The sequence below is a fragment of the Falco peregrinus genome, chromosome 1 (genome assembly GCF_023634155.1).
Source record: "Falco peregrinus isolate bFalPer1 chromosome 1, bFalPer1.pri, whole genome shotgun sequence".
NCBI classification, from domain to species: Eukaryota; Metazoa; Chordata; class Aves; order Falconiformes; family Falconidae; genus Falco; species Falco peregrinus.
This window is the reverse complement of record NC_073721.1, coordinates 20,516,068-20,533,045: the sequence shown is the minus strand read 5'-3', so window position 1 is coordinate 20,533,045 and position 16,978 is coordinate 20,516,068. Positions and strand designations below refer to the sequence as shown.

The following is a 16,978-nucleotide window of genomic DNA, read 5'->3' as shown; positions in this document are numbered from 1 at the left end:
GATCACCATAGGAGGGCTGATGGGCTTCTTCCCTCTCCCCAACACTGCTGAATTAAATCAGACTGTTTCAGTTTGTATAAATGCACCCTGGCATAAAGCAAGCTGAAGCCAAATACTAAAACACAGCAACTAGTAGCCTGCTTTAGTGGATTTCTTAGCATGCATGTGTAGGCAGCCTACCATAAACACATACTGCCTTTTAACAATTAATTTTCTCTAGTGGAAATGGGTCACTACTACATAATATATTACATTTCCAAACACTATTTTCCTGTTTCCACATCTCTGTGTGCCACTCCCTCCTGAAACTCCTTTAAAAAAAAAAAAGCAGGCCTTTAGAGTGCCTCCACCTACAGGTTCTCACCAGGTATTTCCATTAGATGGAAACAACTGTTGCAGACTATAGAGTCCTGAAAAAACACAACCCTCCAATTTTTTTTTTCATTCCCTTGTGCTCATACCTATCCAAAACAAAGTATCTTGTAGCTATTCAAGGTTAAAAAAACTCCAGATTTTTTACCCAGATAAGCCTACCAGAAGACCTGCTAGAACACTCCACGGTTATGCAGCCAATGTTTGTGAGAAGTTCATGCCCTCAGGTACAGGAAGGGAGTTTGCACAAACTAAATTAAAATGTTATTATTTTGATTTAATAATTACTCATATTTACAGAACTCAGTAGGAAGCAGACATTACCATTGGAAAGTCACACTCCAATGACAAATTAAGCAACAGATAGTAAGTTACTAACAATTACTACAAACCGCTCATTGTTCCACTACATTTTATCATGGGAAGGCTTCACAATCACCTTGTCACATTCTGTGTTTCCCCTCCCTCATAACACAGAACCATGGCAAGCCACTTCCCCATCAGCAGAGAATGACACATATTGCTGTAGCAGAGATAAAAGTCTGGTTTACTTGGTGAAATAATCTCTTAAGAAAGGAGACCTGTATTTAGAGGGTGGGTTGGTTTTGTTGGTTTTTTTAAACTGCTAAACTGAAAATACACTATCAAGAACACAGGAAGGTAACCTAATGGCAGTCTGAGTAGGAATTAAATGAGAGATTTTTCCAGTTTTCCACCTTGACAGAGACCTGTGAAATTCTTCAACATCTTAACTTGCCACCATTTCTGAGCAGGTTTTAGATCACTATTAGTATTTTGCACTACAGTGTCTTGCTCAAGTTTCCATGCCAAAAAGAGAAGCCCATTTTGTTTGGGCTCTACCAGTCAGCACTCAGCTTCATGTTCAATAGAAAATAACCCATCAAAAACCATGGGAAGAAACTTCTGGTGATTCATGGACACAGACTATGGCCCTCTGTCATCTTCACCCATCCAGCTGAACGCAAATCTAGCAACTTCAGAAGAGAAGAATGTCTTGACCAGAATGAACATGGTATCTGCCTGGTGTCAGGTTAAATACATCAGAGTTAGTCAAACTTGTCTCTTAAAGCCTCGTTATCTCCTATCATGACACACTCCCTGCAACCTCCAGCTCACAAGCACTCAGACTGCATGCTGAAATACCACTTCCTGGTCACTGATGGTTACTGGAAGACGCTTCTGCCTCAAATCTCTGATAGATGCTCTCCAGCCAACTTGTGCAGCTGAAACTGAGACACTCTCATCTTCTTGCTACTGAGGTTCTTAATTACTTCAGCTGAGGTGAGCTTTACCCCTAAGTAAAAAAAAAAACAAAACACTTTTTCTGGGCCAGGTACTGAGGTACTAATCTTAATTCAGGCCAGGGTAAGGTAGCATGCAAAGGAAGCAGTAATTGATCTATCACTACAGACAGAACAGTTATAAGCACATATGGAAAAGCAGGTGCAGAAATTAAGTCACAATTAATCCACATATACTAATGGGCAACCATTATTACCATCTTACCAACGGACTTACTGTCTAGGCCTGACAAAGTGACAGCCTGGGATACAGTACTCTTGTTTCACCCGTTCTATTTCTGCACTGTTTCTCACCACCTCCTGTACTAGACCACCTGGTAAACAACCCCTTGTCTCAAGGACTGGTAAAGTTCTCCTTCCCCCATTCTCTGGAGGCTCACTAGCCCACTCCAAGGTGATAACGTCTCTTTGATTATAAGATGTGTTGAGCTCAGGCACCGAAACAGGGCAATCTTGCTGTTGTTCCCACTGCCCCCACAGTTTAATCACTAAAACTGATAGACTACCAACACAAGGAAGTTTTGCCATCTTTTAGGGAAATCAGATCAGTTCATCGTGTCCAAAAAGCACCAGCACAGGACAGGACAAAGGACAAGAACGGCAAGAAAGGCTTTTCCCTCTTGGCAGCAACGAGCTATTCTATCAAGCTGTATGTGAACCTGTACCTTACAATGAACCTCACAATCCACAGTAATCCTCATCTTGTAACAATGACAGGCAGCGCTTGGGTGTCTATATCCCACATCACGTGGTTCTGGCCTGACAGCAAACATGATAGTAGTTAATCACCGAGAAGCGATAAATCCCCAAGACCTTTCTCCTGTACTTTCACCTACATAACATACAGGCATTTGCTCTCCTTCCCTTCTCCCACAAAAAGCCATTCTAGTTCACGCACAACTAGTTCCGTATACACCCTTCCCTTTCTCCCATTATTTTTTGAGAATTGCCCAAGCCCTTTCACAAATAGCTTATAACCAAAAAAAAACTTAGTGTCAGAAGCAACCTGGCAAGGCCCTGGCATGCATAATTGAACCTAACTTTGCAAGTTACCAGCATCGAGACCAACTTCTTCCACTGTGTCGTGGCACAGTAACAAGGGCACTAACACAGACCTCTTCCTTGAAGATTTTGCCCAGGGTCTTGCTCACAGCTTGTCATGGCAGTGTAAGCAACAGGCAAAATGATAAAGCCTGTGTTGTGAACGGTTAACATCTAGGCAATGCTCAAGCTTACCCTCCTTATGCACTGCCTTTAGACAGTGATAGCACATTACTGTCCATCCCTCAGGATTTCACAGAAGAGTAAGTGGCCTGACACTCAAAAGAGTCTGTTCAAACTTCCTCCTTCTGCTGAAGAGTTACTGCTTAGGCTGGACTGCATCTTTCTTAACCTCATCTAAATGACAGTCACTGAGAAACCTCAGAGAAATATTTACATTTCCATTTAACTGGCTCCTGCTGAGCTCCTACTAACTCAAGAGCTGCTGTTTTGTCTAGCAGTCCCATCAGGAGAATTATTGAATAATTCTAGCATGCTAACACATTCTTCACCTAGAGCACACTGCTCAGCCGGTTTTAATGTGAGGCACTTCCACAAAATACTTAAGGTCTTCTGATATTTTTTTTCCTAGAAGGATATTCAAGTTAACCACGAAAAAAACCCCAACCACCAAACACCGCAACAAAAAGCGGGTCTCAAGACTCCTCTCTCATCCTGCATACAGTTCTTCATACTGAATAAGCCATAGAAAGGGATGACACATCAAGCTGATACAGAAAGAACACGTGACAGACTATCACCGGCAGTTAGGTCGGTAAGAGAAAGCAGCTCTAAAACCAGTTTACCCTCATAGACAACAAGCAACAACTCTCCTGATTTATGTTATTAAATTTAATGATAAGCAAACTGAACATGAGCAATAGGAAAATTGCAACAAACCACAGTTAAAAACTGGAGAGATTCACTTTTTATTGACTAAAGCAGTGTCTTGCTTAAGAAAGAAAGTGTGCTGGCTTTGAAACCTTTGGGTGCGACAGAAGGAAGTTGCTGCCCTGGGTCAGTGATGAGTGTTGCCTATTACCTGATACAGAGTTGGTGTCCATCACCACTGCCACTCTACAATTGCTCTGAGACCCAGGAGCTGAGTTTTAATACAGTGAACAGTTTTAATACAGTCAACAGAGCCATATTTCTAGCAGTAAACCAGACTAGGTGGAAGACTAAGACATGCTAAGTTTAGATGCAACCCATTCTGAGACACTCGGCATCATGAGAAAGATGGGATCAAATATACCACCTTTTAATCATAGACGGAAATAATACAAGTCTTTTCAATAAAATCTTAGATGCTGTGAAAACCCTGCTGTCCCATGAGCAAACGAGCAAGCTTAAATCCTGCAAGTGAAGTAGCTTTGGCAGATGGACAGATATTCAAAGAAGAGGAAGTTCTAGAAAGCACACAGATACCACGACAAGGCTGTTGGTGACCTACCATTCAGATATTTCTGTTGCACTTTCCCAGCCACAACAATAAGGGTGTACTTCTACGGGAAGGCACACCCATATCACTCACAGCAAGCCAGCTCCCTCCACCCTGCAGGACGCTCACCTTGTTGTAGAACTCCTGCTCCCTGGGACCACGAGGTGGTGGCTGCAGCTGCTTCAGGACAGTCCCATCTGGATGCTGCAGTATACCTGGAAAGGAAGCATATACATCAGGACGTAGTTCTAAGAACTACACACCCCCACCCCCACCAAATAGCAAATACACCATCAGGGACAACCTATTTGCAAAGTTGTACTGCTTTCAGTACATGCACAGTACAGTCGAAACTGGCAGCTCCTACACAAAACCCTTAGCAGAGGTTTGCTTGCATTCCTCTTTTTCCAGCCATCAGATGATTTCCTGGGTATAATTCTGCTCAAGGCCAACACAGTACTGGGATTTGACATTAAAAGTTCCACCCAAAAAAAATATTGATTCAACTATGGAAGATTACATAGACACTCCCTTCTTAAGTAACTGATAAGCTGGTTTTCCAACAATGCCAAGAAGTTAAAGGAGTCAGTACCAAGTTTAATGCCTTTCCTGCTAGCTGCACTAGTAATTTGTCCTGTCAATGTATTTCTGTACTAGTGGCATAGAAGGAGCACTTCTGTACTACGAGAAGCAGCACCCCTATAGCACTTCATGCTAATCAGATGCTACTATTTCTATTTCCCACAATTATAACACAGAATTTCACCTCAGCCAGGCAACCATCTTCAACACGCCTGCACCAGAAAGACCCCAAATACCGTCCCGAAACAGCCTTAATGACTCTTCAGCCAGCAACATTGCAAAGTAGCTGCATAAGAAATGTAACCAAGTATCTAAGGATACTCAAGAGATGGATATGGGCAAGAACAGAGAAAAGTAACTGCATCCCTGTGAAATGCACTCTAACTTTCAAGTTCATCAGTTGCAAGGGTAAAAGAAAAACCCACTTCTGGAAAAGAAATTTTCTCCTAGGATTTATTCATAGCTTTCCAGATAGCAATTTATTTTGCTTAAAAGGGAAGTAAAAATGTCAGCTGTATCCAAAATATCCAAAATAGGTTCCATCTTCAGCTTACCACTTGAGGAAACACAGTGAAACGAGCCAGGAGCTTTGTGTCCCAAAAAGAGTTTAGAGTTCTAACAACAATTGTGTTTTCACTTTTCAGAAAGCATTATCTTAGAATGGGCTCTGTTGTGAAGTCCTGGAAACTAAACAAAATCTTTAGAGCTTAAGACACTTATTTTAAAACAACCACCAGACTTAGAAAAGTCTTTTCATTAGTTGGCTGTGCCAATGAACAAAGAGTGGTTTTAAAAATTTGCATAAACCAGTTTCTCAAGTCATGTTGCTTGCTGAAAGTTGGATTTTGTACACTTTCCAGAACTAGAAATATATGCCACACAACAACATGCAGACTACCACAACATCTTCAAGACAATAACTTCTTTCCCCACCCTCTGTACCCTTTTTGACATGTGCTGGAAGCCACTCGGCAAACTGCATGAAGTATTTGAACGGCATGTGTTTTTAATGCAAATTGCTAACAATCACAACATTAAAAAAAAGGTTTTATAACACATACTCCTCAAAATCTGCATGTTGGCTTTGATAAGACAAGTAGACAATCCACAAGGTAGAAAGATCAAGCAAATACTCCTTTAGGTAGAACCCATACACTATTTGGTTGATTCATACTACTTGAAAAGAGTTTAATATAACCTGACACTGTCTGAAGTTCCCTTATCCTCTGGATTTCTTGACCGACTAGAGCACCTACTCTGTAACTGTGACTGAGGCAGGACTGAAAACCAAAGACACGTGTTTCAACATTCATCACAAAGATGAAAATGCCGTAACCTTCCCACTGATCTACAACCACCATAGGATACCATCACCTGTAGATCATACTAACATATGGATGTTGGTTCATGGCTTTGTTTTAGGGTTCCTGGGGTTTTTCAGCACAGATCAGGAGTAGTATCGGTTTAATATATGAATAATTTATTCTTTATTTCAGCAATTTAACACTTCTAAAGAAGCAGCAGAACTATACCAAAATTAAAACTCTGAAATATTTCACAAACATTTCTCTGTGGCTCTGTACAGAAAGCTTGCTAGCATTCTGGAACTCAAATCTACTGCAAAAATAATGAATACAGACTACACACTCTTCTAAACAAAAAAGAAAAAAAAATCACATCCAATCCACGTGCTTCACTGAAATATAGACAAAACCTTTTCTGCACAAATACACTGAGTATTTACTTTAGAAAAGATCCTCTGTCCTCTCAGGGTATCTAATAAGGACTGACCAGTATCTATGTGCCACCTTCACTTTTGCATTGTGAAAGCAGCAGCCAGAGTTTGAAGTTTTGTGATTTGCATGGCTACAAAAGTCCCAGGGAAAGAGAATGGCTCCTTTAGTACAGAATCCCACTAATGACTTGGGGACCTCCAGCACTTCGTGGGTGTAAGCACCAAACCACAGGCAGGTGCAGAAGTCTCTGTTGGGTGGAGATTGCCATCAGGAAGGAAGGAACAAAGCCTATGGCAAAGAAAGTTTAAAGTATATTTTAAGGAAAAAAAAAAGTTTAAAAATGCTTTGGATACCTTCAAATCCTCTGTATGTCTCTATGAGGGGACAGAAGGGAAGTGGAATGCAGAGGACAGAAGTGATATGCAGGAAGAAGCTGGGCAGAACAAGGAAGGCTCTGAGCTTGAATCAGTGAACAGCTCAGATACTGGCACCAGGCAGGTACAACCTTCAAGCCGTATGCAAAGCAACAGAGGTATCCTGACAAAAAGGCGCACTGGTTTTATAGCTTTAGGCTTTAAAACGATAAAGGTTCAATAGGATAGAAACGGGCAGAATGGGAGACAGCGGGAAGGGTGACTACTGACAGTAAAGGCAGAAAACGCAGTGGAGAGGGCAGAAGACACACCGGTCTCCTCTAACATGCTTTAAGTTCTCACAGATTCTGACACAGAGATTGCCTGGGACATTCCTTACTGGTGCTATTAGCAACTACATATACTCAAGCATCTGGCCACTACTTTCACAACAAAGACACCATGGGGAGCAGCACCGCAAAATTATACATGACCCTGTATCTTTAGCATCTCAACTGCCAGCACTCCTACATACAACATCTATAAAGAAATAAAATGAGAAGATTCAGTTACAAGAAAAAGAGACCTGTGAAGGCCAGAGCAGCATTGGTCTTCACTTAAATCTAAAAGTCTGTTTCTAAGACAAGATCATCAAACATGGTAGTACCTTTGCAAGAAAATTTGTCTTGCTCATTAGATGTAGCAGAGCTAGCTTTATCTAACCCATTTGAGCTGCACACACAATATAGATAGTGTATCACCCATGTTGTCTCAATCTAACTGCAATAAAATTGACATGCCAAAGGTGAGGCTCTCCCTGAAGTGAGCCTTTTTTGCCTGATCCCACCCCATGTTATGATGTGGGAACAACAACAAAGATGTACATCTCCAAGGATCCAACACCCCTCCCTCAACATTTTATTGCACCAGTTGCAACAGAGGCAAGGCACAAGAATGACTTCGCTGTGGAGATTATCAGTAGCAATACACACCATGGATGTAAGCTGGAGATAAGACCAACTCCCAGTGCCATTAGTTCTGTAATTCCACGCCCTGACAGCTGAAGACGTTGTGAAGTTCAGCCCTTGGCCTATCTGGCAGAGGCATTCCTACTAACGGGGCTCAAAGGTAATATAACAGCAGGTACTGGTTATAGCTACTCCCAAAGGGCACACCGAGAGCTGAATGGACATATACTTTGCATTTGACTCAGAGACCGCAGTGATACCAAATATGACATCCTGGAAGGGCGAGAGATGCCACCTGGCAACATCAACTTGGCGGCTCACTCTGGCACTGAGCACTGCCTGTATTAAAATGCGCCTTCATCGGAAGGGCCAACACCTTGCTCCTCAGCCTAGAATTAAAACAGACATTTAAAACTACCGGTGGCATGCTTTAGTAACACTGTATCTTCATGATATTTGTATTATTAGACTGCTTACTAGCCACTGGTTCAGAATTACTCTTACCATCAAATAAACAAGCAACTAAGAAGTTACCCCTGGTTGGTAAACCTCTTGCTAGTACTTTGCCGAAGCTTCCAGTGGCGATAGAGGTTGGGGGTTCCCGTGAGGTAAAGCCCGGTTCCAGCGTTCGTTCTGAGGATACCAGTGCACCATCCTAAATTCCCACTTTTTTAAAGGGTACCTGCGGGAACGAAGCCGGACTACAGAGGCCCTTTGGCTTAAAGGTTAACACGCACCTGATGGGCCGTTACCATTTACGCAAAACCACCAGAAGAGATACCCAGCAGCGGCGACACCGCTCCGTCCACAACCCGCCCACACCGGCCGAGCCCCGCCAGCGCCGGCCACGGAGCCGGGCCCCGCAGCGCCGAGGTGCGCACCTGACTGCGCACCGACACCCCCCGGCCGGTGAGGCCGCGCCCGGGGCCAAACGGGCACCCGCCGCGCAGCCCGGCAGAACCCGGCGCTGGCGAGAGCGGCGCCCCCGGGGCTGCAAGCCCTGCCCGCCGCGCCTGAGGGGCCCTGCGCGTCGCCCCGCCGCCCGGGAGCGGCGCCCGCCTGTCACCCCCGCCCCCCGCAGAGCTGCCGGCCGCCGCCAGCGAGACGTGAGGAGAATTGAAGCGAAAGCCGCCCCGCCGCCACCGGGTTGGGAAGAATTAAGGTAAACGGGAGGGCGGGGAAGCCCCTCACGGGCGGCTCGGGCCGCCGCCGCCGCCGCCCCCCTCCCCGCGCCCCGCCGCCGCTCACCGCCTTTATCCTTGCCGTACATGTGCCCGGCCACCTGGTGCGACAGCGGCACGCAGCCGTTCAGCCCCCGCCGCCGGCCCCCCGCCGCCGCCGCGGGGCCCGCGGAGGCGCCGAGCGCCGGCTGGGCCGCGGCCTCCTCTGCCTCGCCGCGCCCGCCGCCCGCGCAGCGCCCGCACCCGCCCTCGGGGCGCCCCGCCGCGGGCGGCGCCGGCCGCGGGGGCTCCGTGGCCATTTCCCGGGGGTGCGCGGGGGGCGGCGGGAGGAGAGGGGCGGCCGCGCGGCGGCGGCGGCGGGCGGGCCTCAGCGGGCGCTGCGTGCCGGGACGCGGGCGGCGAGGACCCGCGGCTCCATCACCCCGCGCCGCGCCGCTCCGCGCCGCCCACCCCGCCGCTGAGGCAGCGACTGGCCGCGGCGCCGCCCCGCCCCGGACGTGGCTCCGCCTCCGCCGCCCGGCCCGGCCGGGCCCGGCCCGCGGTGGGGCGGGGGGCCCGGCCGCCGCTGAGGGGGCGGTGGCGGCGGTGGCGGCGCGGGGGTAGGCCGCGCCCGGGCCCTGGCGCCTTGGCGAGGCCGGCGCGGGCAGCGCCTGCGTTCGTCGGCCGGCTGCGGCGGCAGCGGGGCCTAGCGCCCGCTAAACCGACCCCGGCCGTGCGAGGGAGCGGTGACACCCCCCGTGGGCACCCCCACCGCCGCCCCGGTCCGCCGCCAGCCAGCGGGGCAGCGTGCGCCCCTCGGCTGTGCCGGGAGAGCTGCCGCCGGGCGCGGCCAGAGCCGGGTGGTGGCGGGCGGGGGCCGTGCCCCCTCCGCTGGGTCTCGGCGGCCAGAAATGCACCCGAGCTCCTCTCCAGCTGTCCCGGTTCGCCGCCATCCCGCGGTTTGTGTGTGTTCTCTCCGGCAGATCAGAGGGAGCACAAGCCAGAGCAGACCGAGCATGGGGAAGGTGTCGGACCCTTACAGTGGGTACGGACCTTTAAAGCCGCTTAAAACAGCGCCTTAGCAAAGGCTTTCTAGGCGCGGGTGTTGTACGGGAGGTGGGCGCACCTGGCCTGACACCAGATCAGAACTGGACAAGGGATTAATCTCTAATACGAATTTTAACTCCCCGTGGGTGGAGGAAGGTATGCACAAGGCCCTGCATTCACTCACAGGACCCCAAAGCCTGGCTAGGAGGCTTCATTAACATTTCTTTTCTCTGGGGCAGGTATCAGCTCTATTTGTCAGCCTGTAATTACTGGCTTCTCTTTTTGCTGTTTCTTTCCTTTATAGAACTAGGTGGACTCAGTGAATATTAGATCTGCACTTTTGCCATGGTATCTGCTAGTGTCAAGTCATGTTTAACATTAGTAGGATGCAGAATGGGAAAATGAGGCTGGAGGTAGGAAAATGAATTTTAGCAGATATATGACATTCCCTCAGGTTTTATAAAACTGGGCTGACGTGTATCAAGAATCAGCGCTGACATTAAAGGAACAACAATGCAGTGAGCTCAGCTATTACTTGCAGCCTCTTCCCTGTCCCATAGTAGGGAGATGTGGCAGGTGGTTGGGAAAGCTGGATGGGATCTGGGGGATTTACTGGTGAAAGTAATGTATCAAGGGAACAGGAATGTCACAGGGAAAATTAGGGTATTGAGGAGTGAGAGGAAGGAGCATAGCATATAAATTATCAAAGTAAGTTTCATTAGTTCATTGTTCATGGAACACTTTGTTTCACTCTCTTAATTGGGTAACATGGGGAAGACAGTAGTAACAACTCAGAAAGATCCCTTCTGAAGTAACAAGGCTGGTCAGAAAACTTAACGTTTCTCCTTCACAAATATCCCCTTCTCAACAGTCGTTACTGTCCAGCCCTAAAGATTAGGAGTCAGACGGCTGCAAGCATAAACTCCTCTCTTCAGTTCCCCCCGTGGTGAATTTTCCCAAGGGGGTGCTGACACAGGAGAGAAATCCCACAGATTGGTCAAGCCTTGCACACAAAAAAATCACTGAGCAGTATAGTGAAAAAAAAAGCACAAGTGGTACGTGTCTGGCAGAGAGAAGGTTCCTGGTCTCAGCAGCAGCAGCTGCTGCAAGGTTCGGATGCCAGCCTGAACCTTGCGGAAAGATATTCCCCCCTCCAGAGATGTGAGACGCTTCGGCTGATCTGGGTCTAAACACAGAGAGAAGAACGTAGATGGCATTTCAGACCTGCATGAGTGCCTGTATAACACTGCAATCTACCTGAACTCGAAATCTTGGTGGAAAAAAGAAGGGAATTAAAAGGCAAAAAATTGGAATTTAAAGACTCTTCAAGTACCTAGTCCTGAACGGCATCTAGATATCCTTAGAGCTAACAGAAGTGGGCCTGGAAGGATTTAAAAGAAATAATGAAAGCATGAGTAATTGGAATAAGTAAAGACTGCCTACTTCCTTTTCCCTGATACTGCTTTAGTCAGATTTATGCACATAGAAATCAACCGACATGCAACTATCCTCTGCTCATTCATTCCACCCTCACACTTCAGCACAGGGAGTTCACTAATCTTATCTGGGAACTTCCCCTAAAACAAAACGAGCTAAACCGAGAGAATACCAGAAATTACAAATAATTAATATTGCCACAGAGTGTGATACTGTAAGAGTTTGTGCTGAAAACTGAACCTACCAGCAAGATTCCCAAAGAAACTTATCTCCAGGCTGTGCAATTGCACTGGAAGAGAAAGCGAAAGTGGCTGCTAACAGCTGCTGAAGGGGCAGGTGGTTGGGACACCTCACCCCCACCAACCCAAACAAAATTAATTTGGCAAAATTATGCTTAGTTCTGGATTACTCTTTCTCTCTGTTGCTGGAAATCAGTCTTGCCTCTCTCGCTCTGATGAAAATGCAAAGACTGACAATGCCTACAAAATGTTACGCACACATTTGTTTTGCACAAACTGCTTTGTGCTGCAAGAGGATGTCTCGCCAGCAGATTGCAGAGCTCCCCTGAACTGAGTGAGGATTACAAAATGAATCACTTTACGCTGAGATAAAGCCCTTTTTCAAACACAACAGCTAGTTAATAACTTAACTGCAAGACACATGGCAGTTTAGTACAGGAAAAAAGCTCCTACTTCAGTGGAAGTACAGGGGGACGTTAGGTAAACAGATTAGTGGGGCTGGGTCTTGGCCAAAATATCGGTACTGTAGAGGTATGCTGACCACAAGCACTGCTGGATTTTCACTGTCCCTTTGCGTGGTTCACAGCCACTTCTTCCCCATCTCGCCAAAACCAGCTCCTCTGCTGGAGCCGTGTTATCTGCATGAGGTCTGTGTGAGAGACGTGGATCCTGCTGCCCGCGCAGCCACTTCCTGCAGCAGGCAGCTGCGCTTGTGTAGCTTCTGCTGGCCAGACAGATTGCAACAGAGTTGACCTGGGCCATACCTGTGGTCCTGATCAGAAATGTTGATCAGCAAAAGCAATAATTTGCTGGGTGGGTGAGAACATCTGCGGTGGTGCTTCTGCAGGCAGGAGGGCCTGTCCTGCTCATTTGGCATTACAGCAGGTGTTGCAGTTCTTTTTCCTTGCCATTTCACAGCAGAAGTGTTGCTGTATCGTGTCCTCTAAAAATAGCTCAGGGCTTTTAATCTTTTGTTAAGTTCACAGAAGTTCTGTGCTGTCTTTTTTGTTCTTGTTAAGTAAAGGAAAATCTAAACTACTCTTGTGTGTTGTAGCTGTAAGACTCAACAGTGCTATCCTGCTTTCTTTTCTAGCTGCTGCCTTGTCACGTAGGCATCAGGTCCCACAATGATTAATATTTTATTTGGCTTTGACTGATGCAAAGTCTTTGACACTACTCTCCTCCCTGGCAACCAGGGTACATCTGGGGTTTTCCAGGATGAAAACAAAGGGATGGTGTCAAAAGCCAACATACACTCTCTGGAGATAATACAGTACATTTCAAAAATGACTGTGAGGTTAATTCATGGCAGTTGTGTATTTTCTGGATCACCTTTTCTATAAACAGAACCGCAGCTGTAAATTTGGGGAGGTCTGTTTTGTATTAGAAAGCTAATTTCATTTCAATAGTTCCTTTCTTCCTCAGCGTCCTTCAATTTTATTTTTTTATTGGTGATCATTAAAGAAACTAATCACAGAATTTGGAGGAAAGGTTCATTTTTGGGCTGAGAGAGGAGGTTGAGGGGTGGGAAGCAAATAGAAGGACTTTGGTGGTGGAGAGGAGCCAGCAGTGGGTGTTTGCCGAGACTGGTTTTATTCAACATCTTCATTCACGACCTGTAGATGGGAGTGTGCACAAAGTCTCCAGGTCCGTGAATATTCCTGACCTCCTTAGGGCAGTCAAATGCCACGCTGATGGCAAATAAGTCCTGCAGGCTCTGACAAAACCGAATAAAAGAGACAATGTTGTCATAGGAGCTTCAATGTGGAGAACCGTAAGGTATCACATGTAGAAGGAAATAACCCAAACCAAAGGTCTTTGATACTGATCCTGGAACTGGTGTCACGGCTCAGGAAAGAGATCCTGAAGTCATTGTTGACCGTTGTCTGAGATCATCAGCTCGATGCATGTCTGCAGCCAAAAAAAGCCAACAAAATGTTGGGCAACATCAGGAAGCGCATTGAGAGAAAGTCAGAAGGCATAATTTTGCTGCTATGTGTAGCCTCAGCATGCCATGTATTGAGTCCGGCTTCCATGCCTGGTCTCTCACAGAGAATAGGAACATACCATTCATTAAGCGGTGCAGAAGATGGAACTAAACTGATGATTTGTGGAGAGTCTGAACAAATGAAACATATTTTCGCTGCCTCCACCCCTAGCAAATGGCAGTGAGAGGTGTATGCGTTGACATCCTTGATCAAGAAGTTGTGCATCTTTCTGAAATAGAGGCATTAGATCAAAGTCTTTAGTACCTTCTCCTGATCTCATGGCTTACAGGTAGATAAAGATTACTCCCTTTGTCTTTCTAAACAAATATTTTCCAAGTATGGTATCGTATCTCTATCAGGGGGTTGCTCGGGGTTTACAAATGCATGATGGCATTTTACCAGTCACATCCTAATACTTTAGGTTAACCCCCATACTTGATTTAAGATGACTAATATGCCAAGAGGCTTATTTAAAATGCCTCTTTGTCTTTCCCTAGAGGCTACTTACATTGCCTCCACCTGCAGTAAAATTAAACACCTATTTATTGACTAAACCCACGGCCAACTGGCATTAAAAAAAGTCTCTTCTATTAAACGATATTCTACTGCCAAGATATATCTGCAAAACAACAGATTTTCAACCCTTAAGAAGTAATTTAACCTTCACACATTGGAGCCAAGAATGAGATTGAAAGAGCAGGATCACACTGTTTGAAAAGAGCAACAAATCTAATAATTACTGAAGTGAAAGTCTGTTCTGGCCGTTGTTTTGGTACCCAAGACTCCAGCAAGAGCCCTGGTGGTGAACAGACAGTGCATCTTGACCACATCTTAACCACGTATGGTGATATTTGCCAGCTGTAGAAAAATATTGGAGAAAAGTTACAGTGTCAGTAACCTTATCATTCATTTTTCTTTCTTTCTGTTGCCAGCTGACTTAACTGAATGGCACAAACATTCCAGCTACTGAGCAGATCCTTGCAGATCCTTGCAAAAATCCTGAATTTTGAATGCTTCACACATTAACGCTATAATTTCTGGCATGCTCAGGAAGCTCCTCTTTTATTCTACGGACTTCTCCCAGAGAGCAGAAGGCTTTTTTTTTTTTTTTTTTTTGTATAAATGTGCCATGCATTCAAAAACACCAAAAGAAAACGGCAGTCTGCATAACAAAAAGGGTGCAGAGCAGAGTGGATTAAGGGCAGTGCAATGTCAAATTGGAGAGGAGGGATGGTTCAGTCTTCAGCTAGGAAAAAAACAACAAGAGAAATGATCTCTCTGTGCTTACATGAGGTGTATGCAACTGCTGTGTATCAAGGACAACAGAAGTTACTTGAGAACCCAAATAAATACTTTCTTACCAGTCCGAACTGCACATGAGAAAGTTGGACTGAGATCTGCTTCACTACAGTTACATAAGCCCACTGTGATTTTACTGCCTTCAGGGAGTATACTGGTAAATACTCCTTCTATATATTATAACGGCACATCTAATTAAACAGTTTACAAAGGTGGGCATGGAGGAACACCGGACTGCTAACAGGGGACCCACAGCATGAGCGTGCCTTACTTTCTGACCAGTACTGTGGGATTTCACGAACAGTTAGGAAGAAAAAACACAGTAACAGGTGACTGCTTGAGGCACATAACCCCTTTGGCTCCAAGGAGTTTGGACTAATAGGACTGCTTAGTCCCAGAGCTAATGAACAGCCACTTTGTAGACCTTGTGCTTAGCTCTATTAAGAGGTATAATGAAAAGCAACACATCAGTTTCTGCAATTTGGTTTATTCCTTTTTGCTACCACCTGGAACAATGTTACATGGTGTTTTCTAGCTTCTCCCACCTGCCATTTCATTTCTTCTTTTTCACCTTCTTGTTTCTCTCCACACATTTGATTTATTTATTTTTATGTTATTTAGTTTTTATTCAGTTCCTCTCTGCATTAGCCTCAGGATTAGGCAGCCTGGAAATCATCATGCCAGAGAAATGCTCTACGCTCTGCAGTCAGTGCAGCTGCACCACTGCTATAGTAGAAAACAAGCAGCAGATAGTTTCAAGTAGCAGCCTCTAGTACCCATCCTAAATTAATGATGGCTCTAGGAAAATGATTGTCTCCTGCCAGTGCAGAAAAGCCACTCATCAGTGTGGGAAAACCAGGGCAGCACAAGCCTGGGTGCAGAAAGCAACTGGGGGAATGGGTATCCAACACTGCTGGGCTTAATGTGTACCCGTGACAATGGAAAAAGCGTTTGGTCTGACCAGGCTGAAATACAGCACTGATGAACTCAGCCTGCTGGCAGCAGTGTTGGGGCATCCCCTCCCTGCCCACACGCTATAGGGAGATGGTGCTCTTCTGCCTAATCCAGCCAGGGCTCGGCATGGGTTTGGTCAGCCTTGAAGCTTCAGGAGTTGAAACAAACAACAAATTTAGCAAGACTTCCTTCCATGTTCGGAACGGCTAAAGAGAAGCCAGCTGACAAGGTTTCTTTGCAACACCAACATTTAGTTTCATGCCTACGTTCTTATCCTTCCTATTATACAATGTTCTTCCGTTATTGGAACGACTGTGATACAGCAGTGACTCACATTTCTATGTCTTTATCTAGCTGTATTACACTGAAAGGAAAATGCCGCTCCAACTGCTGTGCAACTGTGCAAATCTGTGCACCAGAACAAGGTCCAAACTGCAACAATACGGTGACAATTTTAGTAGGGCTTCTGGTCAGCTGTGCAGCTGGCTGTTGGGGAAAGAGCAATACCACTCCTAGATTTAAAGCGCATAAGCCTCTGTGCACAAACAGCTTAGTCCCAAATACATTTATGCAGCACTTCCAGATGCCTCGGCTCAGGCAGACAGCAATGCTGCTGAAAAAAACCCAGATACATAAGTATATGCATATTAAAAAAACCCCTTAAAATCAGCGTTGCCCAGATCACGGAGTATCCATTGCACAGTGTCTGTTTCCTCCTAGTGGAGCAGCATGTGACTGCAGTGCTGAAATTATGTCGCGAGATTAACGATGCTTGAATTAACTGTGGAGAAAATACCTGTAATTTACAGCCATCTCCTCTTCAAGAATGCTGATTCTAAAAGCCCTTGAGTATTTGATATTGAGACTATTTTGATGAGTCACACTCAATTACTGCAGAATCAGTACTTCAGTTTATTCACCTTCCTAATGAACACTTACATGTTGAAAAATAACAATGCAGAACAGCAATACAGTTTTACCCTAGGACAGGAATCCTTCACTACTTTAATATCAAGAATTTGTACCACATTTTCGTGTA

The 16,978-nt window shown here is 45.8% G+C and overlaps 1 protein-coding gene and 1 long non-coding RNA gene across 2 annotated transcripts in view; one reads left to right on the top strand and one right to left on the bottom strand.

The window, feature by feature from the left end:
* The window catches only part of IPMK (inositol polyphosphate multikinase), a 44,406-nt gene extending 34,960 nt beyond the window's left edge, over positions 1 to 9,446 (bottom strand). Inside the window, exons 1-2 of the mRNA XM_055793831.1 lie at positions 9,064 to 9,446; positions 4,306 to 4,391 (exon numbers count right to left, since the gene is read on the bottom strand). Of these exons, the coding sequence (XP_055649806.1) occupies positions 4,306 to 4,391; positions 9,064 to 9,295 (318 nt within the window). The 5' untranslated portion in view covers positions 9,296 to 9,446. The remainder of the gene's footprint in view (positions 1 to 4,305; positions 4,392 to 9,063) is intronic.
* LOC129783676 (uncharacterized) lies at positions 4,402 to 16,689 on the top strand. Its single transcript, XR_008745459.1, has 3 exons — positions 4,402 to 8,977; positions 9,959 to 10,020; positions 12,285 to 16,689. It is a non-coding gene; the product is annotated as an uncharacterized LOC129783676 (long non-coding RNA).
* Positions 16,690 to 16,978: the final 289 nt, after the last annotated feature.